Source organism: Emydura macquarii, unplaced genomic scaffold (assembly GCF_026122565.2).
Source record: "Emydura macquarii macquarii isolate MOO-44397 ecotype Brisbane River unplaced genomic scaffold, CSIRO-AGI_Emac_v2 contig_1045, whole genome shotgun sequence".
NCBI lineage: Eukaryota > Metazoa > Chordata > Testudines > Chelidae > Emydura > Emydura macquarii.
This window is the reverse complement of record NW_027131182.1, coordinates 2150888-2175616: the sequence shown is the minus strand read 5'-3', so window position 1 is coordinate 2175616 and position 24729 is coordinate 2150888. Positions and strand designations below refer to the sequence as shown.

Below are 24729 nucleotides of genomic sequence, written 5' to 3'. Positions count from 1 at the left end.
ATTAACCGATTAGGAAAAAAGATCAATAGTCACTATTAATATAGTGTACCAGTATTACAAAACGTTCTCTATTGCAATGAGTATGTATTCCATTCACTACACTCCCTCCCACCCCCAAACAAAGAGACCAATTTACTAGAAGCATCAAATACACCCTACAGGTTATGGTCATGCAACACGCTGATCACCATTTAATGTTTTAGAAACTTTTAAAACAGAACATAAATCCTTTACCTAGTTGTTGTTTAAAGTGCAGTCACAACCTTTCCACTTTTGAAGCAAAGCAAACTGTTTACTATTAAAAATAGTAAAATCAATTAAAAAAAAAATCTGTGATACTCAAGGCAAAATTCTTGTCCATACAGCAAATTTTTGGAAGCCAAACAATTTTGCAAGCCACCCTGCGCTCTTGCAAACGGATACCAATCAACCAGATCAGGACTCATGGTGTCCTGTCTACTTTTAACCCTACTGTTTAACCCTAGCTGGTAAAAATTGTGTTGGAGTAGTAGAAAAATTCCATTAAAAGCATTTTGAATACAAAAGGGCATATTTTAATTGCACAATAGATATTTAGAGTTAACATCCTCTTGTTTTTAAGTTTAGCCTTTGGTTTTTGCCTTGAACAAGAGCCAGTGTGACTGATTAAGGGCTACTTCAATACTTACTACAAGAACTAATGCTTACTAGAGTGTCTACTCCCAGTGATTTCACTGTAGTAAGCACCAGGCTTTGGTAGTAAGTGTTTGCAGGATCAGACCCTAGGAGAGGTTCAAACACTAGGATAGAAAATATGACTTAAGAATTAGGGAAATGGGGCACAACTACTTAAAACAGAAGGATAAGTTTAGGCCCTGATCCTGCAAAGTACTTAAGCACGTTCACAGTTTTAAGCATTTAAGTAGCCCCACTGATTTCAATAGGGCTACTCTGGAGCTTAAAGTTACACATCTGCTTAAGTACTCTGCTGGAACAGGAACTTATAGAATAAGTTTTTGGAGAAGATGATTGAAAGAAAGAGGTGAGGTACAAAAGGAACCTTTCCGAAAGAAGAGGATTGAGGGGAATGATTAAAAAAAGCAGGGTTCTAAAATGCAAGGAATTCAGATCCATTTAAAATAGGCAGGGATGGTGGGTCTTTTCATGATTATTTTCTTACGCTTTTGTGCTGATCAGCTGCTATTAAGTCATTTTTATTTGAAAAAAAGTAACATGCTGTGGCAAATAACCAGTAAAACACAGTAGTCAAGAAAGACAGACGACAGCACTGAATAGAATCTTTAACTATAAATTACACAGAAAACAACAATCCTTTAATTAAAAAGTTGTCCAGTGCACATGTTATGGGCCTTTTCTATTAAATGACAGTCCTGCTGGTAACATAACCAAATCAGCTCGGGTATAAATACTGTTGGTCCAATTTTCAGAAGGGCTGAGCACATGCAGTTCCACTGAAATCAATGGAAGGGGGCTCAGCATCTCTCAACATCAGGCCATCAGTGTCACTGATGCTCACACAGCAAAAACACTAGCTTCTACAAAATAAATTTACTGATAAATGAAAAGCATTTTGATATCTGAGGTGGGAGAGGATGGGAGCGTGTATCTGTCTGCACAATTATTTAGATCAACACAATGCATCACTGTAGGTGTCATTTAAATTCAGTGCTATCAAGTTTTCATACTAGGAAAAATCCTCCTTTGAGAAGGTAAAATATTTTAAATGATAATAAAATGACACTGCATTCTGATGGGAAAGCAAATCTCCAGGAGTTTGAAGTCCATAATGCTAAGAACAGGGCTTCTGAAGCTGAAGCTACAACAATGAACTTCCGTGCCATAAAGAGGGGAAGAGCTGGGGGGCAAAAACACAGTGACGTTGAATTACAGTAGATATTTGCGTCTGGTATCTTCATCCAAAGTGAGATCAACTACTTCTGGGGGTGAAGACCAATTCTGCTGGGGGGCCACAGCTGTCCATGACTGTGTTTGTCGAGTGGTAATGAACTGAGCGCCTGAGCCATGCTTCCAGGAAGAGACACTCTGAATCACACCTCCCCTAGGATGGGCACACCTGCAGCAAAGCAAAGAGCAAAAGCATTAACACCACTCTCAACTCTCCACACGAGATTCTTAGCTGCAATATTTCAAGGTGTTAATTTGCATCCGATTAACAGGTCTCTTGTCAAAATTTGCTCATGCCTTTTCCATCTGCGGAATCCACGAGGGTTTGCCAATATTACTTACTGCAGTTTTTATATATGCGCTGAACAACAGGCCCTTGAACTTGAGCCCACAAAATCAAAGACAATGTAGAGCCTAGAATGGAATTTCCCTGCACTCAATTACTGAAATACAAAGAATCAAATTCTGCCAGTGCAGATGAGTGAAGCTCCCCAGGAAGTCATTGGGAGCCACGTACCTTGTGCAGTAACTGAGGTTCTTCGAGATGTGTGTCCCTGTGGGTGCTCTACTCTAGGTGTTGGTGCATCCCTGAGTCCTTGATCAGAGATTTTTACAACAGTATTTGTCCGGGCTGCATGCGCACAGATCCCATCTCGCGGCAACATTGGCAGCTCTTTGGCATGCGCGTAACCTGACCCCCTGTTCCTTCTCTACCATAGAATCCTGTCCTTGAACTCCGAAGTGTGAGGGAAGAGACAGTGGAGCACCCACAGGAAGAACCTCAGTTACTGCACAAGGTGAGTAACCTTCTCTTCTTCGAGTGGTTTCCCTGTGGGTGCTCCACTCTAGGTAACTCTAGAGCAGGGCCCCTCATTTGGTGGAAGGGACTTTGGAGTCAGTTGGTTGGACAGCTGAAAGTACTGACAGTCCTATGGCAGCATCTCTCCCGGATGCATGATCAATGGCATAATGTTTTGTGAAAGTATGTACAGAGGCCCATGGAGCTGCTTACATATATCTGTAATGAGAACGTTGTTGAGGAATGCTATAGAAGTGGACATTGCTCTTGTTCAATGTGTTTTGGTCTCCAGGGGAGCTTGTAAGTTTTTCTGTTTATAGCATGATTGGATGCACCCTGCTACCCACTTAGATAGCCTCTGAGCAGATATTGGCTTGCCTTTTGTGCGTACCATCATGGATACAAAGAGCTTATCTGATTTTCTAAAGGGTTTTGTTCAGTCTAAGTAAAAGGCTCGTGCCCGTCTGACATCCAGAGTGTGCAGTGTGGCTTCCTGCGCATTATGGTATGGCTTTGGATAGAAGGTAGATAAGCGAATAGGTTGGTTTATACGGAAGTCTGATATAATTTTTGGTAGGAACTTTGGGTGAAGTCAGAGGGTGATCTTGTCCTTGTGGAAAATCGTGTAGGGCAGACAGGCCATGAGTGCCCCGATTTCTCCTACACGGTGAGCTGATGTGACGGCCACTAGAAAGGACATTTTCATGGACATAGCAACGTGATCACTTCTACGTAAGTGTTCAAATGGGGTTTTGGTAATGCTCCTTATTACTAGGTTTAGATCCCATGTTGTTGTAGTGGTATGGATAACTGGGTATACCTTTTGTATACCTGCAATGAACCGGTTTAACATTGGGTGAGTGCACACCATTTTATCCTTGATTCTGTCATGGAAGACAGTCATGACTGATAGATGAACCTTTAACGAGTTAACTGATAAACCTGATTTTTTTAGTTCTAGGATATATTCCAGTATAGTCTAAATAGATGAGGATGCAGTGAGGATTTGTCTATCTATACCATTTCTGCAAGTAAGTTTTCCTTGTTGTCAGTTTCCTATTATTTAGTAGTATATGTTTAACCTGTTTTGAGCATTCTAACTCTTCTGGGCAGAACCAGTTAGGAACCATGCTGTTAGATGAAGCTTCTGTAGCTCTGGGTGAAAGATCCGGCTGTTGTCCCGGGATAGGAGATTATAGCGAAGTGGGAAAATGATCGTTTGAATATCAACATTTGCAGTCGGTAGGAGTACCAAGTTTGTCTGGGCCACGTGGGTGCTATCATTATCACTGTCGTTCTGTTGGCTAGTATTTTGTTCTGGGTATCATTGGGATGGGTGGGAATGTGTAAAGAAGTTGTTTGTTCCAATTGATGAGAAAGGCATCCCCCACTGACCCCTGTCCCAGTCCTCCCCTTGAACAGAAAAAGGGGTATTAGTGGTACTGTTTCGTAGCAAAGAGGTCGATAACTGGATGGCCCCTTTGTCAAAAAATGTTTTTCAGGACCTTGTTGTTCAGCTCCCACTCGTGCTGGATCATGAATGTAGTGGCTGCCATATGCCTTAGCAGCTGCAAGGCAATGTGTGCAGTTACTGCCGGGCTGTTTCTTACAAGTAATATTAGGTCTGTTATGGCCTTGAACCTGGGTGCGGGTAATGATGCCCTGGCTATTATGGAGTTCAGGTCTGCTCCTGTGAACTCCAGTTGCTGTGTTGGATTCAAAGTGGACTTTTCGTTGTTTATCTTGAGTTCTAGTTTTTTAAAGTGATATTGTTCATTGAGTAGCCTGCGGCTGGTAGGGTCTCTGATGTGAATAGTATGGATATCTCTCACTCTGATGTGAATAGTACCGTAGGGTTGAAACCTATAATGTTTTCTCCCCGTTGCAGGTGTGTAAATTCCAAGGGCTAGCAAGGTCACTCGAGAGTCCTTCATCTTGTGAAGTACTTCGCCAGTCTTCTCTGCAAAGAGCTTAACTTTGTCAAATGGGAGATCATCTATTTTTGCATGTAGTTCTCTGGGCAGGCCAGCAGAGTGGAGCCACGATGTCCTGTGCAAGATAACCACCATGGCAGTCGTTCTGGCTGCAGTATCAGCTATGTCTAGGGAAACCTGTAGAGCCGTTCTTACAATAAGTTGGCCCTCATTTATGAGTGATCTAAATTGTTCCCTTTTGTCATCTGGGATGTTATTAATAAATTCTGAAATTTTGTCATGCATATTATGGTCATAGTTGGACAATAAAGCTGTGTAGTTGGCTACTCTCAGTTGTAGCATTGATGATGAGTACGCTTTTCTGCCTAGTAAGTCTAATCTTTTCTAGTCGTTATCATGAGGTGTTGCTTTATAGTTGGTTTGTTTGCCCTTCTGGTTTGCGACATCAATGACAAGGGAGTTCAGGAGGTGGATGAGTAAATAAAAATTCATCCCTTTGGTGGGGACATAATATTTTCTATCTGTCCTTTTACAGTTGAGTGGGATGGTAGCCGGTGTTTACCAGATGTTGTTAGCTGGCTCCATAGATGTGTCATGCAATTTTCAATGAGGTTGTAGCGTGGAGGATCCCGAGCAGATTATGGAGGGATTTGGTGACCACCTCAAGAGGGATTTCCAGGTTTTCCGCCAATCTTTTAAACAGCTTGTGGAAATGTTTAAAGTCGGTGGCAGCTGTGGGTGGAAGAGGAATTATTGCCTGATCTGGCGAGGATGAGGGGTCATGTCTAGGAGACTACGTTTCTTGGTCAAGGCTTTCTTCTCTCTCCTGCTGTTTCAGGAGTTGGTTCAGACACAGATGGGTGCAGAGTGTGTAGAGGATCTAGGTCTGCATTTATGGGGTCTGGGTGGTCTACTATAAGCTCTTAAGTAGACTGACCACATGTTCCCCTTTATGCCATTGCATGGGATAAGGCATGGGCAGTGCAAACCACGGTGGACCATACTATGGATATGTATTGCTTCCCTTACGAGGGGTTTATCTGGGTGCCTCTGAAGGTGGTCTGCTGGGAGAGGAATGCTGGGATGAAAATTCAGCTTCCTTTGCCTCGCTGTCCTCTCTACTAAAAAATGGTATTGGGGAGAGAGCCTCATCATGTGCAAAATGCACTGAGGAATTGTCCATCTCGTGCACCAGTGACTGTGGAGACTGTGTTAATGCTGTCTCGGTCTGTTGACAATGGTGCTGTTTTTCTTTTCTCTTTTGAGACGGTGTTGATGTCGGTGCCATGTCTCAGGTCGGTACCGTTGTCGTCTTCGGTGCCGTAGTCAGTGCTGAGACATTTTTTGGCGCCGTGATCATCATCAGTGCCAGAGTCAAGGATGTGCTGTAGTCAGCACCGTGGCCTCTCTCATCACTGAGGTTGTGACGGTTGATCATTGGGCCAGTGATTTTTGATCCGTCTCCTTTGTTGGTGCCATGCAGGAGGAGGTTGGCTTGTTTTTCTCTCTCAACTCCACATTGGGACATTGCGAGTCCTTCGGTACCACAATCTGAGCGTTACCTGAGGAACCTGGCACCTCATAGGTACTGAGTCTTGGGGTTGTTGTTACTTTTATGGGCAAATTCCTCTTCTTTGCTGTCTCCTTAGGTGAAATGGAGGCTCTTTTCTTTGAATTTTTTTCTGATTTTTCTGAAGAGAGATTCTCTGGCCCCAGGTCAGAGGAGGGTCTCAGAGACTTTTCCATCAAGGTAAGTTTCAATCGTAGATCCCTATCTCTTCTGGCTCTGGCTTTAAGATTCTTACACTGCATGCATTTTTTAAGTATGTGCCCTTGGCCCAGGAAGTGGACACAATGAGAGTGACCATCCAACACTGTGATGGCATCTCTGCATGATGTACATCTTTTAAAGCCTGGTGAGCCTGAATCAAAATGAGGAGTAAGAGAGGACGAAAAGAAACGTTTGGCTTTTTTTTTAATTGGGAAAGATAGGTAGGGTTAACTATTGACTAGACTACAGTAATTAGTTACTAAACTATTTCTAAAAGTTATACGAAATAGGATGAGTTAAGTTAGGAACTGCTAAGAGCTCCGTCTCGGACTGTGGACTCTTGAGAAGGAGGGGGTTGGGTCAGGTCGTACACCAAAGAGGCACAAATGGCACCACAAGATGGGAGCTGCGCACGCGCGGCCCAGACAAGTACTTTTGTAAAAATCTCTGATCAAGGACGCAGGCTACCAACACCTAGAGTGGAGCATCCACAGGGACGCCACTCAAAGAAGCAGCACATTATAGGGGAGAATATGCCTCAATGTGTAGCACCATGAACTGTTCAGATACCTGCATTATACCGGGGAGAAATAGGGTATTTTTTCTGTTGGGAATTACAGCCATTAGTCTTTTTAAAGAGGAAGTTTTTCAGTAGGAAAACCTTGATGAGGGAAACAGAAAAAACATTTTTATACATGAAGCCAGATTACCTTTGATAGAGAAGATACCTGCATTACAGCAATTACACTAGACATATACTTATATTTTGTACAATTTAAAAGAAAGTTAATCCATTACACTTTATTTTCCTTTGTTCATATTAACTTAAGACTATTTTCATATGGTGAATAATGAGATAATGTGACTGTCCAAATATAAGGCACTAATTCAGCAACACATTGTAATAATTAAAGTCAATAGGATTTCAGCATGGGTTTAAAGTTAAACATGTTTGAGTGCTTTGCTAAACTGAGACATAAATATGTTATCTTACAACATACTTCTAATTGTTATACTGCATTAATGATATTCAGCAAGAGAAGCACCTTGTAATATTAAGGAAGAAAAAACAAAGCAAAAATATATAGATGTATTTTGTTACACAATGGAGTGGTAAAAAGGGTTTTACTGGCACTCATTTAAGATCGTTGCTTCTCTTGCCACTGGTAACCTTCTTAAAACAAGTGCTGATAAACCTTTCAAACCATTCCATGTGTTCCAATTTTTATTTTTTAAATTCTGCCTGATGAAAGCTAGATGAATTTTGTCCAGGTCTATTCAGGTTAGATTCCTCCCATTTCTCTGTGATGGGAGACTGAGGTTTTTTCTAATTCTATTTGATGAAAATATTTCTTGTCCAAGCTGTTTTTTTAATATTTTTTACTGCTCTTTAAAAGTATTGGACTATTGCATTCATGTTTCCTATTCTGCCTGTGACATGCTATTTAACCTTAGATGTAAAGTTCAAGGTGGTGTTCCTTCTATTTGTTTTTGCAAATCTTTTGGAGTTCTATATATCTACCAAAGGTTTATTAAAAGCAGAAATCTGGGGCTCTATCTAAATCTTGGGTTTTGGGGGTTTTTTGTTTTAAAGAAATGCCTTTAATAATAACTGTCAAGACAAGATCGTGACCAAAGCAGAAGTATCTCATGATGCTTGATTCCACAAGAACATTGGATAGTTATACATTCCAATGTAAAACGAGAGTCTCTTTGGCACCTAGGCAAAACTAAAGAACTTCTCACCATGAAGATGACAAAAATCTGGCTATAGATCACCATGTGGAAATGATGCCTGACAAAAAACAAAATTCCATATGCTTGAACAAATCACACAAGGCAGCCAACTGCAGAAGGTTCGATCAAAAATTAGCTCAGAACCATGCTTTCCAACCTGTGCCTAAAGTGAATAGATCATCCAGTAAATGCAACAAAACCAATACAGAAAAGGAAAAACAAAGGGGCAGTGTTTTTTTGTTTTTTTTAAATACATGCATGGTAGGAAATCCATTGGACAAAATTAAATAAAGAACAGCACATAACTACCGAAAGAATTCAGTGCTCTAAGTAAATGCCAAATAGTTTCTAATGACGAAAAATGTCAACAAATCACTAGAACCTAAATCAGCAGAGATGAAAAAGACAAACTGAAGTTTCACAGCCCACACCAATGCAGCAATATTACAGAGTATGGAGCACAGAAAAACACAGTGCAAGTAATAGAATTGAATCCAATCATACTAAGCATGCAAAAAATACTGATCAAAAACCTAAAACCTTGTCCACAAGACAACCCTGCCAGAAGCCCATCAATACTTCATAACTGTAAGCCTAGACCTGCAAGAGAAATAAAATTCTAAATAGGATACAAATGACCAAAAGGTGTAAATTTCAAACAAAACTGATGAGAAATGGTCTCCCCAAAGATGGCAAAACACAGCTGAAGATGACTTAAGAAAAACATGCTGTAAAAAAACAGCATCACACCTCTCCTTCCTTTCTGAAGTGCATGAAACATTTCCACATGAACAAGCCTGTGTCCACTAAAACTAACTTTCACCAGCAATTGTGCACTGAATTTAGATAGTTTTGCATTGCAAGTATTAGAGACAAACAGCTCAGAAGGCTAAAAAAGAAAAAGGAAAATGCATGAAACATGAATGTGATTAGTATTAGCATTTACACAAATTAGTAGTGGAGGACAAATCAATTTAAGTTACAATGAGGAGAAAGGTCTTCTTAATAGTAGGTCTGAAGGACAGAATCCATGTATTCCAAGTGGGATAGTCTTTACCAGGATTATCAACATTCCATAAAACAAGGCTCACCCTGCATACAAAACTTCATCCACCTGCCTGGTTTCCTCCCCCACAAATCCCACAGGGCTGGGTTATGCCCGGGTCTTATGTGGTCAGACAGCAGAGTAAGGCCCGCTGCATGACTACAAAAGACTGGGATCTTGGGTACTGCACACTTCATACATCCCTCCTCCCACCAGCACATAAGTGGTGAGGGAGCAAAGAGGATGAAGAGTAGATGAAGCCAGGGTTCTACCTCCCCACCCATAATGTCAGTAGCATTGTGTGGACAACAATGAATGATGACTTTTGTTTTCCCAATTTAGCTTCCCAAATTACAGGGAAGTCTCTAGGTATGTGTGCCTCAATCTGTTAACTACTTCATAATACCTTAGTCCAAAGATAGCTATGGGGAGGCATCCAAGGAAAGTAGTATGTTAAGGCTTAAAGAATATAAATTAAAACATGGCAGGACTGCCACCTATTAGGACTTTGATCCCCAATTCTCATCTCAAGTTGGGCATGTGAAGTGTCCTGAAATAAAATTAAGACACACAAAAATGTACTGGCTATTTTTTAAGATACAATGGGCATCCTTACATTTACCACATTGACCATGCAAGTATTTAATGGTCAATGTTCTTAAAATGGGAAATTAAATATCCAAGCGACTGTTCAAATACCGAAATGCAGTAAGCGCACATTTTTAAGGGCACTGTGTACACACACAGTGGGTGCTCCTAAAGACACCAATCTTTTTGTAAACCTATTAGTGTTCAGCTGTATGTTGATTAAACATGTAATTTCAGAATCAAGTGTACCTAGCCTATCAATATAGTTGATATAGAAATCACATGCTTAATCTGTGTACATCTGAACACTCTACTAAAAAAAGACAGGCAACTCTGATGTCACAATGATAGGCAGGCAGAGCATAAGAACCTAAATGAAACAGGATATATTTTACACATTTGGCATTGGTCTTGGCTGAAGAACTGTAACATCAGAAATCAGTCAGTATTTTTCTTTTTCATTTATTTTGGCTATTTAAGCGTTTGGATAAAATGAAGGCAGATTTCAAAATTAAAATAAAGGAAAAAATATAAGTACCTTGCATGTTCTTGAACTCCCACAATCTCCACTTCACTGTCAGAAGAGGCAATATTAATTTCTTCATTGATCTGTGCATTGCCAGAAGAGGTTCTCTCACTTGCTAGGAAACCTGGATCCAGATGACCTGCAGAGAAGGAAAAATGCAAACACAATCTGTGGTTTAACAGCCTGAAGAACTCAGAAATCCAATGGTGAAAGATATTTCTCAAACTAACCACAGATGATCACTGAATCTGGGATGTCATAGACCTGTTCGATCATCTCATCCATCCCCCTCCTACTGCTGCTGGTTGATACTGTATATTTAAAAGTGATTTGTCCAATCATGTTTTGAATGGCTCAAGCAATAAGGCTGTCACAGAAAAGGTGGTACCCAATTACAGTTCTGAGACCTTCCCAACTCTAGAAATAATTAGGTCTGTCTGTACCTGTAGTAGTTCAGAAGTGACTTAAGAGGCAGACTGCTCTTGAATAACCCTGAGATAAAGCAACATGAACGCCAAATTATGCCAAATTTCCTAGAGAAAGGAAAGTTCCTTCAAGTCAGTTATTGAAGTAGCAAGAGTGACACTTACAATTGTTTTCATTGTACCTTTTCTTTAGATTAAGCCACTTACCCTAGGAACCATTTTTCAAATGCAACTTCCAGCATAAGCAATGAATATATGAAAGTCATCAGACAAGTAATTAGCAGTGCCAGAGTCATAAGCCCAAGTATTCACCCATCACTCAGAAACAGAAACATTACTGTGAATAAATCAACCTTGATGACATGTGTGGCAGGGCCCACATCTGTGCAGCTGGATAGAAACTTTGCAATAGTCACAGGGTTAAGCAGAACAAACCTGAAACACCAAAGAAGGCTTTATTTTTAAAAGCGGGGGGGGGGCGGGGGGGGGGCGGCGGAAGGTGCAATCAAAAAAATCAACACAAACCATCAGTTCCTTCTTCATGCAGCTTAAACTCAAACTCCAACATGTACAAAAAGCAACCAATATAAGTAGGGTAGCTCTTCTGTCCGCAGAGTGCTCTCTCCCTGCTTTCAGAAAACAAATTTCTCTCTCGTATGAAAGAAGCCTAGCCCCTCTACAAGTTGATTGCGCCAATACCTCAGATCAGGGAGGCCCTCTTAGATGGGATGCAAACACCATCTAGGATTTAATCCCAGAACCTCATGCTATTGTCTTGCTGGATAGGACTTCCCCCAGGAGACCGCTGGAAAGGGCTGTGTTATGGCAATAGGTCAAATGGTCTGTTCACTGTGTCACAGACCAGCAGGCACTTTTTCAATATAAATAGTTTTCCTGGTGACTGATGGGCAAAAGGGCTGGAGAACAGGATACATTCTGCCACCTCTTGGCTGTCAGTGAAATCCAGCCAAGGTCAGTGGAGACCAATGGTTGTTCCACGAGGCTGTTTGGTCATTTAGGAAATGAGCAGGTGATCTCTGTCTCTATTCCCACCGTCTGTCATGAAAACCACAATCATAATTGGCCCTCCTTAGTCTCAGCATAGAGAATGGACATGAAAACTGAACTACTCTCTTGCCTACAGAGATGGTCTCTTTCAAAGAGGGTCAAGGCAGAGGAGTTGAAAGTGTGGATGAACTTTCACCGCTGCTGCCTCTCTGTATCTGCTATGTGGATGATGAGAATTTTGGTCAACTGGACATCTGTCTTTAGCACTGAATTCACTGTGAAAGAGTTTAAGAGTAAACATGGTGCTAAATACAAGAGGTAATTGTTGTTGTTAATGGTAACACTGTGGTAGTTATCAATTTCAGGTTACAAAATTCACATTTAAATTACAGAACACAAAATACAGTCTGAAAAATACAGAATTGGCAATGGAATCTCTTGAAATGCATCTTCTGTCTACGAACGTATTCTATCATGGATTCTTTTTGAAAACAAATTCATAACAAGATCTGTAGACAGGTGTATACAGAAAAGTTGTTCTTTTAATAGTATCATTCTCTAGATACTCATTTGAGTAGTTCACAAAATAAACAATAGGCTGTTTTAAAAGCTGTTTTACATACTGTGCCAGACACCACATTACCAAGACAGTAGGTGAAGTCCTAGTTTTGATTAGAAAACACTAAATCTTTAGCATATTTTAGTGAAGATGTGTTATAGTTAGGTGTAGAGAATAATATCCCCACAAAAAACACCTAATATAGATACCACACCAAAAAAGCACTCCCGTGCTATGGTGATAAGTTTCCTAGAAAAGTAAACTACTACCAAAGCGCTGAAAGGAAAGTTAAAGCCTGTATCTCCTTTTAGTGCTTACTGGTGATTAGGAGAGGTTGAGCAGCCTGGAAGGAGATGGCTTGCTTTTCCCAGCTGCCTGGGGAAACAGCTAATACTGCTGCACTACACAGTGGGAGAGGCATTCACCCAGAGGAAAAGCACTCAGATAAGAAGGGAGAAGTGTTGCATCTGTAGGTTGGCTGAACACCTGCTAAAGGGACAGAGGAGGAAAAAGGGACATCATAATGACTTCTAGTTTTTGAAAAGTGTTAGCATCTTGAGAAATAGTCACACCTTAGGCTGATACAAGGAAGGGTTAATTAGGAAGTGCAAATTTAGGCTGGACATCAGAAAAACTTTCTAATAGGATTCTATTGATTGCAAAGAGCCCTACTGAATGGTGGAATGACCCCCCTTGGGGAACTACTGGAAGCAATATCGCTTGAGATATTTAAAACTGATCAAGACAAAGCTCAAGAGCAGAAAATACATTGTAGGAAACAACCCTCCACTGGGAACAGAATTGACTAGATGACCTAATCAGTCTTCCATCTGCAACTTCTATGATTCTATTTGAGTGTCCACCTTAGCATACCCACTCAGACTGATCCAACCGTCCTGATCACTGCTTTTGGGAAGTGAGGGCCCTTGTGGCACAGCTTCTGATGAGGTTCAGAAGAGGTATAAAAGTGCTGGGCTCAGATGTATGTGGGGGTGAGCCTGCCACCTCACAAATAAAATATGAAGATAAAAGAAAGGTGATGCTTACAAGTTGACTGTTTAGTACATGAACTTGGTGAAGTTGTTGCTAGTGTACTAGGTACTAAGTATTTACATTAATATATTCCTGCTAGTACAGATACATTCTAATTTAGTACAAGATAAGATGGTTTGACAAAACAATGAATAGGGATGTTTTGTCCAAAACATTAAGAACAAAGGGAGGTAAACAAATGTTATGAAATACATAAGGTGGTGTATAAGTTGTGTATATTAGTTATTTGCCTTAGTCTATAAATGTTAGGATACTTTGTCTTAACCTTTCGTTTGGCCACAGGAGCAGCCTCAACACCCCACAAAATTGGTGAGGCAAGCCTGCTGAATTCACATGCTGTACTATCTACTAACAACATTAAAGCTTCAAGGACAGAAGCACTGAACAGCCTAAACAGCACTACTGAGGCAACAACATTTCAGCCTCCAACACTTACCCAGACTGGGTAGTACTATCAACGTCTACAGAACCAGCTATCTCCATATAGCTGGAAAAGCAGAAGAATGGAACACACAAACAAGTGAGCCAACTGACATCAAACATACATTATCGAACTGTCAGAACTTCCAAATATTTTGTTATATATACTTCCTATGTAATAAAGTGGCAGAGCACACTGTGAAGCATGAAATGGAAGTACTAAAGAATAGCATCTTGAGAAATGGTTACACCTTAGGGTGATACAAGGAAGGGATAAATTGCTTAGCAGTTCACCACAGAAAGCTTGATTAGCATAGCAAATAGAAGAAAATAGTACAATGAGAAGTATAGGTGTAGTACAGGTGAGGGGTAGACTTGAGTATGGGAAATCTACACAACTCTTACAAACACAAATGTCATGTCATTAGATTCTCACTTTCCCAACCATCAAATTTGACATACACGGAAGGTATTTTGCTTACCCTCCAAGGTCAGCACTTGCACCACAACACAACGCATCTTTTGCATCCCCATCAAAGAGTTGTTACCATTTCCTAGGAGATATTTTCCACTTAAAACTGCAAAGAGGTTTCTCACATAAGCCCAGAATGTATGGTCTGCTGGACTTGGACTCTCTCCAATGGAGGATTTAGGTTTTTTGGCAAGCACAGTGCAATCTCGTTTATCCAAAGACAACCAAAACCTTTGATAAAGAGGGGGGTTGGATGAAGATGAGAACCGATTAGGGGAGAAATGACTGTTTCAAATTCTCAATCCTAGGGCACAGTAAAAAAAGAGACCAGTTAGTTTAGAACATACCAACCAGCTTATACAATGTTTGGGCTTGGAACCCCAAAGAAATCCAGGAAATGAGTCCTTTATATATGCCATATATGACTAGGGCTTTCCTCAGAAGTGAAGCTCAGTGCCCTTCTGCTACTGAAAGAGCTGCTGCATCATTTCTGATGGATGCAGTCAAAAAAGAGTCCAGAAAACAACAGCGGTATCCTTAACATCGGGACATTAACTGGAAAAAGTGCACACCAAAAGGAAAGTGCAGACTGCCTGCATTCAAGAGACCAAATGGGAGGGAGCGAAGGCAAGAGATATTGGAGAAGGCAATAAGCTACTATACTATGGCACGTTGAATAAAAGAAATGGAGTTGGTATCATTTTAGATAAAGTGATGCAGGAATGGGTAGTGGTTCAGGATAGAAATGGTAGCATGAGGGCACAGATACATTACTTCCTGATAAACCAAGCTGAGCTGAAGAACATGAAAAACTGTAAGGTCATCTCAGGGGAAAGCACTACAACTCAACATAGAAGACTGGCTCTTGACTATGGAGACATATCACATATGAGACGAAAACAGTTCAAGGCAGTACAGAAAACCAAGTGGTGGAAGCTTAATGAAGTTAACAAGGAGTTTAAAACAAAAATGTTGCAGAAGATCTCTTTAGAAGGGTTAAGAGAAAATACAAATCAATGGTGGAATCGTATTGCAAGCTAAATTCTAGAGTGTGCAAAAAGCCTGCTTGGTGAAACAAAAGCAAGAGTCTTCTTCCCGATGAGACCTTGTGGTAGAATGAGAAAACTTGAGAGGCTGTAAAAGAAAACGAAGAGTGTTTTAAATTTCACCAAGCAATGCTCCAACAGCAGGATTTTCAGGAGTATAAAAAAGCCAAAAAAGATAGCACAGAAAGAGGGGTCAGCCATTAAAGCTAAAGCCAGAGAAAGCTTATATGCTAGTCTTGAAATGAAGGAGGGGGAGAAAGAAATATATGGACTGGCAAAGACCCGCAATAAGAGAACTAAAGACATTAATGAGATCAAAGTAATTAAAGTGGAAATGCATTGATCAGTAAAAATCAGATTAAGGAATGATGAAGGAATTATTCTGAAAGATTTATGACTGAAGAGGAGACAAGAGAACTGTGACATATGATAAAACCAAGTCAGCATCTGGTGGCACCTGTCTTAGAAGCAGGTACAGAAGCACCGAGCCACATGAAAAATAAAAGTTCCAGAGGGGTAGCCGTGTTAGTCTGTATACAGCAAACACAACGAGAGTTCTGTAGCACTTTAAAGTTCTCAGTCTGATGGCACCCTTGCAGAAGTCTGGAAGTGCCTGGGACAAGTAGGCATGAACATATTGACACAACTGTTTAATTTCATCATGAGGACTGAAGATGCCTGATGTCTAGTGAAAGAGCATATTAGTACCAATCTGTAAAAGAAAGACTGTGGTAACTACTGGGGCATTCAACTCTTGAGCCACATGAAGATATGGGAGACAGATATTGATAGACTTTGAAGAGGAGTAAAGGTGTATGACAATCAGCGTGGCGTCATACCAAGTCAACAATGGATGCTATATATTTGTATTAAGATTATATTTTTCCACAAGCAAAGAGCGAAAAACTCTGCACATAGTACTAATCGATCTGAGAAGGCTTATGACCATATTCCAAGAGAAGTATCTGGTATTGTATGAGAATGAAACAGATAAGTGAAGACTACATTAGACTTGTCCAGGACATGTATGAAGGTGCTGTTACCACCGTTAGAAGGTCACATGGAGAAAGTGAACAGTTTCTAGTAAAAGTTGGAATACATCCAGGCTTGACACTAAGCTCCTTTTTGTCCATGTTGGTGTCAATGTACTCTCAGAAAACATCCAGAGTGTGTCACCCTGGTACATACTTTCTGTAGATGATATGGTGCTCATAGGAAAGAGAAAAGAGTAGAGAAGTAGAGAACATTTAGAGAAATGGAGGTGCGTACTTGAAAAAAAATGGCATGAAAATCAGCAGAAATAAAATAGAGTCTATGGTCTGTAGATCTGATAATATCTTGCAGGAAGACAATGAGACTACGTCTGAGGAGCCAGTCACTTCACCAAAGGTACAGGAGTTCAAGTACCTAGATTGATAGTACAAAGTAGTGGTGAACTCAATGACAAATTTATAAGCAGAACAGGCCAGGCATGGGCTAAGTGGAGAGTAGCGGACGGCACGACATGCAATATGAGAATGCCTATCAAATAGAATAGATTACAAGATAATTAGGCCTGCATTTTTGTATGGTTCCATATGCTGGGCACAGAGGAAGAGACAGGAACAGATCTCGAATACAGTGGAAATGAACATTAAGATGGATGCTTGGTGTTACAACAATGGACCATGTTCAGAACAAACAAATTAGAAAAGTTCGAAGGTGGTACAAATTATACAAAATCTAAGAGAATCCAGGCTTATATGATTTAGGCATGTGAAAAGAAGATTGGAAGAATATATATAGGAAAACTGGTGTTAAACTCAGAAATGGAGGTAAGAAGGGTTGGAAGACCTAAAACTATGGATGAATGTTATATAAAAGATCTGATTAGCTGTGAAGTTTCTGAGGAACTGCTTCAACACAGACTGGAATGGAGAAGAAAAACTTAAAGAGCCAACCCCATTAAGACGAGACAAAGGCTAGAAGATGATGAAGATGAAGAAGGGCTTGATACCCAACCACTGAGTGCAATGAAAAGGAAGACTGTGAATCAATTTGACAGAGTGGTCTTCTCATCCTTGAGTGGATATCACTAACTTAAAAAAATCAAGAGCTTATGTTAACCAACTTGTAATGTATGTACTTGTGTTACTCCTGCCTCTTTGGAGTTCAGTTTCAAGCAACCACCTTTCCTGGAGCCTGACAGAAACTGCAGAATAGCTCAGGACTCATTATAAGAAGACAGAAATGCTTTAAATGGATGGTTTTACAAATATTAGGACAAAGAAAAGAAAGCCAGTCAGCCCAGATTAGTCCAAAAGTATTTTCGACTTTTTAAAAACAGAAAAAATAGTTTGCATTTATAGGAGGGTTCCACCAGAATGGAGATATCACTTCAGCATTTTCTAGTTTTCCATTGGCTTCATCTTCGTGGGTGGATTTGTGAACAATATTTGCACTAGTGTGCACTGACAGACTGACCAATTATATTCATCTGCCTTGAAGATATATTTTAAAATCATTGCATAAAGCCAAAGTTTCAGATTCTCAGACCATGAGTATAGCCAAGTCCCCATGTTCTACGCAGCTAAAGACCCTAAATATGCAGCAAGGATGCTGCATTTATGCCATATTAACCACTCCAAACCTGCTTCCTGTTTCTCGCCCTTCCCCCCTCCCACGCCCTAGTCCAATCCATTTCACCTTGCATTTATTTTTATATTCAATTCAGTTCATGCTATGCTAACTCCAAATTTTCAACGTGCTGCAGATTTTTTTGTCATCAAAGGTAACTGCACCACTGAATTTGCCTGGGAAAAGCTTGAGGATTCAGTAATTAGATAGGGGACAGTTGGCTATGGGCACACAGACATTTTGGAGCTGTCCCCAGGAGGCAGTTAAGGTTTCTGGGACTGCAGAGGGAATACTTCTCTTCTTTCCATTCCCCTTTTAGGCAAGAGCAGTGGTGACTTTACACTTAGAGAAAGGGATGTTTGAATTACTGGTTACCTTCGCCAGCAAACATTGCGGGCAACAAGCTGCCTCACTGCAATGTGTCACAAATACAAATGGGCAGCGTGGGCCAGTGCTCTGAGATGGCATCAAACGATCTGTCTTTCAGGTGGTTGGCTGGCTGGTTCTTGCTCACATGCTCAGGATCTAACTGAATGCCAAATGGGGCAGTGACCTTGGGGGTTTTCCACCTTCCTTTAAAGCATAGGAGTGCAGGTCACTTGCCAGGATTATATCTCACTTAATCATTTCCCTGCCAGTGCAGGGGCCTTGGACTTTGGCGCACCTCAGTCCCTCTTATTCTATCCCTGTGGCACATACTAATCTAATCTCCTGTTGACTAATACTTGGGTCTAATTTTGGTTGCTGGATGGTGCTGGCCTGTGACTTAAGCTGGGAGCCGTAAGCTCTGTGACTAAATATCTACCACTACATCCAACAACAATGGATAAGCATTAGCTTATTTCTGCCAAAAACCATCAGCAGTGAAACGATAAATGGTGATGTTTAAATTGTCGTCATTAGGTTCCAGTATCAACTGCCCATTGAGGTGAATGGGAGCCATTCATATCTATCAACCCACTTCAATCAACAACACCTCCGACTGCCCATTCAGATCTGAAGTTGATTTGGTTCAGTCTCCACGATGTGTTTAGAAATGTGGGCAATAAGAGGGAATAAGTAATTTCAATATTAAGGGGACAGTAAGAGGAGTAGGTCCAAAATTTGACTGATCCTACCCTTCCTGCACTTCACACCTGCTTGCAAGATCCACTTAATTCTTGAGATGTGATTATTTTCCACAAACCAGATGAGTCAATGGTGCGTTGGCTGGCTGGTTTTGTAAGAGGAGAAAAAGCCATAGCTCAACACAGCTAACCCTTCAATAACAACACTAGCTCTGATACCTGATGTAAGAAAAAGCAGACTGCAGTTTTAAGCTTCCAATCAGTGGTTTGGGGGCAGGAAGGAGAACAGATTCCCAGCAGTTTTGTGATGAGATAAATCAGAGTCAAACATTTTTCGTAAGTACTAGTAAATTTTTTCTTGCGATTATAAAAAGGTATAGATGTTGCATTTCTATAACATATTCCATCTAAGGACCCCACAGTGCTTTAAAAACTGTATAAATACTGAAATTGCTTCATACAGCATTGAAACACAACCAGGTCTACAGTGAATTGTAAAAGTGGGGATGAATTTTGGCTTAAAAGCACTGGGGGTAAATTTTAGGGTGTCATGGATCTTTAGTGTCCACGTAGCACACACAGGATCTAAGCCCCAGATCCTCGAAGATATTTAGATGCCTAACACCCACTGCTTTAAATGGGAGGATCTAGGTGTTAGGTCCCAAACCTGCAAACTTATACAACTAATTATAGTGGATAGTACCATAAGTAGTCCAATTCTTAAAATCAAAGTAGGAGTAAATGTTTTCAAGATTGATCACTTAGGGGTTGAACTTGCAAGGTGCTGGGCACTTCACCTCTGAGCACATACTATATTATAATCACGTTTAGTCTATTGATTTTAAAGGGACTACGTAAGTGCTTAAAGCTAAGTACATGTTTAAGTGCTTGGCTGGACCGGGGCAAAGGTGCTCAGCACCTTGCAGAATCGAGTTCTGAGCTTTCAAAGGTCTCATCCAAAAGACCCATATGAAATTGCATGGGAGTCATTTTATTTACCTTGGAAGATTGAAGGGTTGAGCTGACCTGCTGGGATTTGAACTTTATGGTTACAGATAGTGTGGAGTGTATCTAACATAATACTTACAGGCCTGATTCAGTTTCCCCTGGAAACTGATTCCAGCTGTCTTCAATAGTAGCTGTTCACACTTTATGTCAGTAGGCCACATCCACACTACAAACTGTGGTCAAGCGATGTCAGTGTACATCTGCCGAAGTTTGTATATGGCTCATGCATGTGCGCAGTTGGCAGCCTGCATCATACCAGGAGTGCTTGTGTCGACGTAAAGTGCAGTGCACCACAGGTAAGTAACCCAGTGTGCCACGTGCCGCCATCCAGCGCAGTGTCTTTTGGGAAATTTTTGCAGCGTGTTGGGGGGATAGAAATGACATACCCAGGGCTCAGGTTTCCAGCCCATAATGCCATCCATATCCCATAATATTCACACTTTTTTAAAAAAATCCCACAAACCCTTATGGCACTTTTTCGCCTTTGCCACTTCTGGCAGAAGCATAGAGCCTGCAATGCTTTGCAGTAGTCTCATGAACATTGAAGATACAGGACACAATTCTCCTGTACCTGCAGACCCACAGGAAGCATCGCAATGACTGGGGACATGAGGATCTTCAAGGACAGTGTGCTGAGGGACACAGCAAAAAACAATTCAAGGTCGTTGGTAGCATTCACAGAGCAGCTGCAGACTGCAGAGCACTGCCTTTTAGGCCCTAGAAATGAGCCCTGACAAGTGGGATCACATCGTAATGCAGGTATAGGGTGACAAGCAATGGCTGTACAGCTTTTGGATGTGAAAGGCCACATTCCTGCAGGTGGTTTTACTGCGTCGCTGTAACAGGGTGCTTACGTTGGCCAGAGACAAATTTGAGCACAGATACATGCACAAAGAGGTCGATACAAGGTGCCTTACATCAATGTAACTTCGTAGTGTAGACCAGACCCTGAACAGTCCCTTACTCTGTGAGGAGTCCATTGATTTCAATGGAACAAGTCAGAGTAAGAGACTACTCAGCATGAGAGATGATGGCAGAATCTGTCCCTAAACAAGAACCAAGTACATCCAGGACATGGTTCTTCAACATGACATATATACCTGATAAGTGCTATTCCATACTTTTTAAACTGGTGTCAAGCCACATACATGCTACAGCATCATAGAAGGAGGTTAATTTAGACAAACCTGTATCAGCATTCAGTTCCTCTAGCAGACCTCTGGTCCTCCAAGTAGCTCCTGTGTCCTGGTTTCCTACAGAATTATTGTGCTCTTGAACTACTGCAGCCGCCAATAGATTGTCCACATTTACCACTTCAGAGTCAGAGTTTGTGTCCGATATATCATAATGAGCTACAACCGGAGGTCCATCTGAGGAGGAAAGGAAAAGCAATGGACATTAGATGAATGCGTGTTGTGAAAGACACTTTTAAAACATAAATCACTAGCTTTAGAATCATCGCATCTTCCTAAATATGTCCTCAAGGAACTGTTAGAGGCAGTATGTTAATGATTAAAGTTCAACTGGATGAAGGAAGTCTGACACCAGAGGTATTTTAAGCTTTGCATAAATAAAAAAGACACAGAATAACCAGACACTTAAGCTTCCCCTCACATTACATCTGTTAATTATATATTATCCTTTACATTAAGCCATAAATCTCTCCATATTCAAGTTACATTTACGATGCTAAAAATAGATTAAAAGTTTCAGTTTAAAGAAAGAATTAATATTCTAAATGACAGGACATTAATTATGGCAAGAAAAAATATTTAGGGAATTTTACATAATTCAAATGAAAATTTACATTGTGTAGGGGTTGATTTGGATAAATCTAACTACCTTTAATTTTTGTAACTGATCCAACTGCAATAAATTTAACAGCAGGCAAGTTTCCTTACATAAAATCCACCTGCCAAGGACATTAGCATTTGTCAAAACTGCAGTGGCTTTTTTCATGTACAAGTGCAAAAAAAAAAAAAAATGTAAAAATATACAAATGAATAATATCCTTTCAGGCACAGTTTTCTGTAAAAGCAAAGCATAGCAACAAGTATGCTTTTAGCACTGTGTTTGCACAGTATGAATCTACTCCCACTGAAGGGGGTGAGGGAATATAAATTTTCAGGATTTTGAAAAACAATGACAAGAGGGTTTGGGGTTTTTTTTTTGCTTTGCTTTGTTTTGTTGCATAATGCTGGGCACTATATGCCAAATGTCCATTTTAATTCCTTGAGGGATGGAAAAAATGTGTAGCTTGAGGGGGTACCAGAAACAGCCTATCCTCTAAATTAAATTAAATTCAATTAAAAGGGTCATTTGGAAACAGAAGGAGAATTCATAAATATATCATTATGAAAGTCCCCGTTTTCATTCAAAAAGGAAGCGTGCCTCCCTTAGTAGCTCTAATTAACCAGTCCAGATGGGGTGGAAGGCATTATAAAGGGTGAGATACTTGCCCCATTGAAATCAATTGTAAAACTCCCATTGACTTCAAGCGGGCCAAGATTTCCTCCAAAGGAATCATACCTTTGAGTGGCACATGTAAAAATATCTGAATGTTCTGGGCCAAGACTCTGCTGACGTCAATCAGCGTAGCATAGTTTTCATTTGCAGTACAAGTAGGATGCACAGAGAAGGCTGCTACTACTACTATCTTTTGTGGTATAGAACCTTCTAAATTCAAAAAGCTAAAATACAAGTAAAAAAAGCAGTTTTCTAAAAGAAACATTTGTTTCAGGAAACTCTGGCTTCTTTAGGGGCATAACATGAAAAGTGTTTGGTACTGAAGAAAAAGAGATCAGTGTACAATTAAATCTTAAAACTTGGTTCACTGCACAGCTGATTCCACCAGAGCTTGTTTTGTTTTTACTTGATCCTTCAGAATGAATAATCCAGCATAACAATTTTAAAGAATTCTTCTTCTGCAGTTAGCAACCCACTCACTAAAGCACAACATTATGAAGGACTGTGCTGAAGATCAGTTTTGCAACATAACGAAGAAATTCACAAACCATTTCAAGTCAGAACAGCCCCCAACATCACAGTTTCTTAAAACAATGTTGTTACATTACAAATTCAAAACAGACCCAACATAAAAATAAATGGGTAGTTAAATGCCAATGCATAAAAGACCAAACATGTCACAACGTGAAAGGCTGATGATTATAACTGCGAAAAAATCCTGATTACTAGCTGAAAGACAACTGTTTCCTTTTAAAAAGGCAAATCCGAAGTACAAGATTACCAACTATATGATTAAATAAGTTGGTTTTTGTGGTATTTTTTGCACATTTAAGGCTATTACATGCAGAATTTACAATATAATTGAATTATGCAAAGGAATGTTCTCACAGTCTTATCATCAGAGTTCAGTGTGATATGGTATCAATATAGCATATGATCTATAAAAATAAATACTTGAGTGCAGAAGATACGAGGGTCAAGTACAATATTGACTATTTGACCATGTTTTCAGTAAGAACGTTATCTAAAATTTAAGGAGCTGTGTATAATTCCTTCAGTGTTTTGTTTCTCTTTGGATTATCACTAATCTTTTTAACAGTAGAAGCCAAATTTAAATTAAGTAGGCAGGTATACACGAGTCAAATTATAGTTGGACAAATGGCATCAACAGTCTCAAGTCAAAATTGTACCACTCCTACATGTATAATCATGCAAAAATGTATAATAAATGTATATACATGCAGAGTGATATTCTCTTCACCTACCCATAGAAATAACTTGTGTGAAAGTCTTCATCAGTAGGAAATACAAGCATTAACTTGTTATCTGTAGCTCCACTCTTGTATCTTCCACACTTCCAAACAGCACACCTTATAACTTAGCTTAAATTTAGTATACATCAAACAGACAGAAATATCTTCAACATAATTTACAGAGCGTACAGTAATGTTGTCAGTTTGACAGCCATAATTTCAAGGATCTTAAACATACATCTACATAAACACAAGATGACTATTTACCAACCATTCATAAAGGAGACATTTTTGCTTTTCTCAAAATCTTGCCTTTCAAAATCAGATCTGGAAACAAAACATGCCCCAAATATCAAAGCTATCTAAACATATCACCAGTAAAAGACTGATTATTGCCAACTTAATGACTGCAAGAATGGAGCAAAACCCTGAGACTGTCAGCATGTGTGAAGCTAGAGTATATGCCTTATTGAAAATCTTCCATGACTTTTAAAAAAAAAAAAAACAAAAAAAGAAAAAACAACCAACCCAAGACTTCCTCCTTAAAAACAACTCAAAGAATTAGAGCACTTAGAACATTTGTACAGTGATACGTAGCATTTTCCCTTGAGGTAGCCATTTTAAACCAGCTCCTACTGGTAGAGACTAAAAGTTGCTACAATCTGATGACCTATGTTAAATAAATTGTTTTCAGTCTAATTTCCTATTAGACAAACATACACATGACCAAAGCCATGATTATAAATGGAATCACTGATGGCAACCTCAGCAGAAAACCCTCTCCCCCCGCCGCCCCAATTAAAAAAAAAAAGGCCATAAAGAATGAACTCCATGCCTCCATACACGGCAAGTAGCAGGACAATATGGGGAAGCTAACTACTTCTGCCAGTGCTGTACTTTGTTCAAATGTCTAAAAAGATGATAAAGAGAAGTCTCTAGGTTAGAGCTGTCAGTTTGGCATCTTTCTGCTATCACAATCTGGATAAACAGAAAGTTATGGGCTAGATCCTGAGGTGCAGATAGTCAGCATA

At 40.1% G+C, this 24729-nt stretch overlaps 1 protein-coding gene across 2 annotated transcripts in view; it reads right to left on the bottom strand.

Annotated features, from left to right (window-relative positions):
* Positions 1 to 1272: 1272 nt before the first annotated feature.
* The window catches only part of ARK2N (arkadia (RNF111) N-terminal like PKA signaling regulator 2N), a 62923-nt gene continuing 39466 nt past the window's right edge, over positions 1273 to 24729 (bottom strand). For both annotated transcript variants that reach the window (XM_067545367.1, XM_067545369.1), the window contains 3 exons: positions 21167 to 21349; positions 10318 to 10444; positions 1273 to 2074 (listed from right to left, as the gene is read on the bottom strand). In XM_067545367.1, the coding sequence (XP_067401468.1) occupies positions 1885 to 2074; positions 10318 to 10444; positions 21167 to 21349 (500 nt within the window). In that variant the 3' untranslated portion in view covers positions 1273 to 1884. The remainder of the gene's footprint in view (positions 2075 to 10317; positions 10445 to 21166; positions 21350 to 24729) is intronic.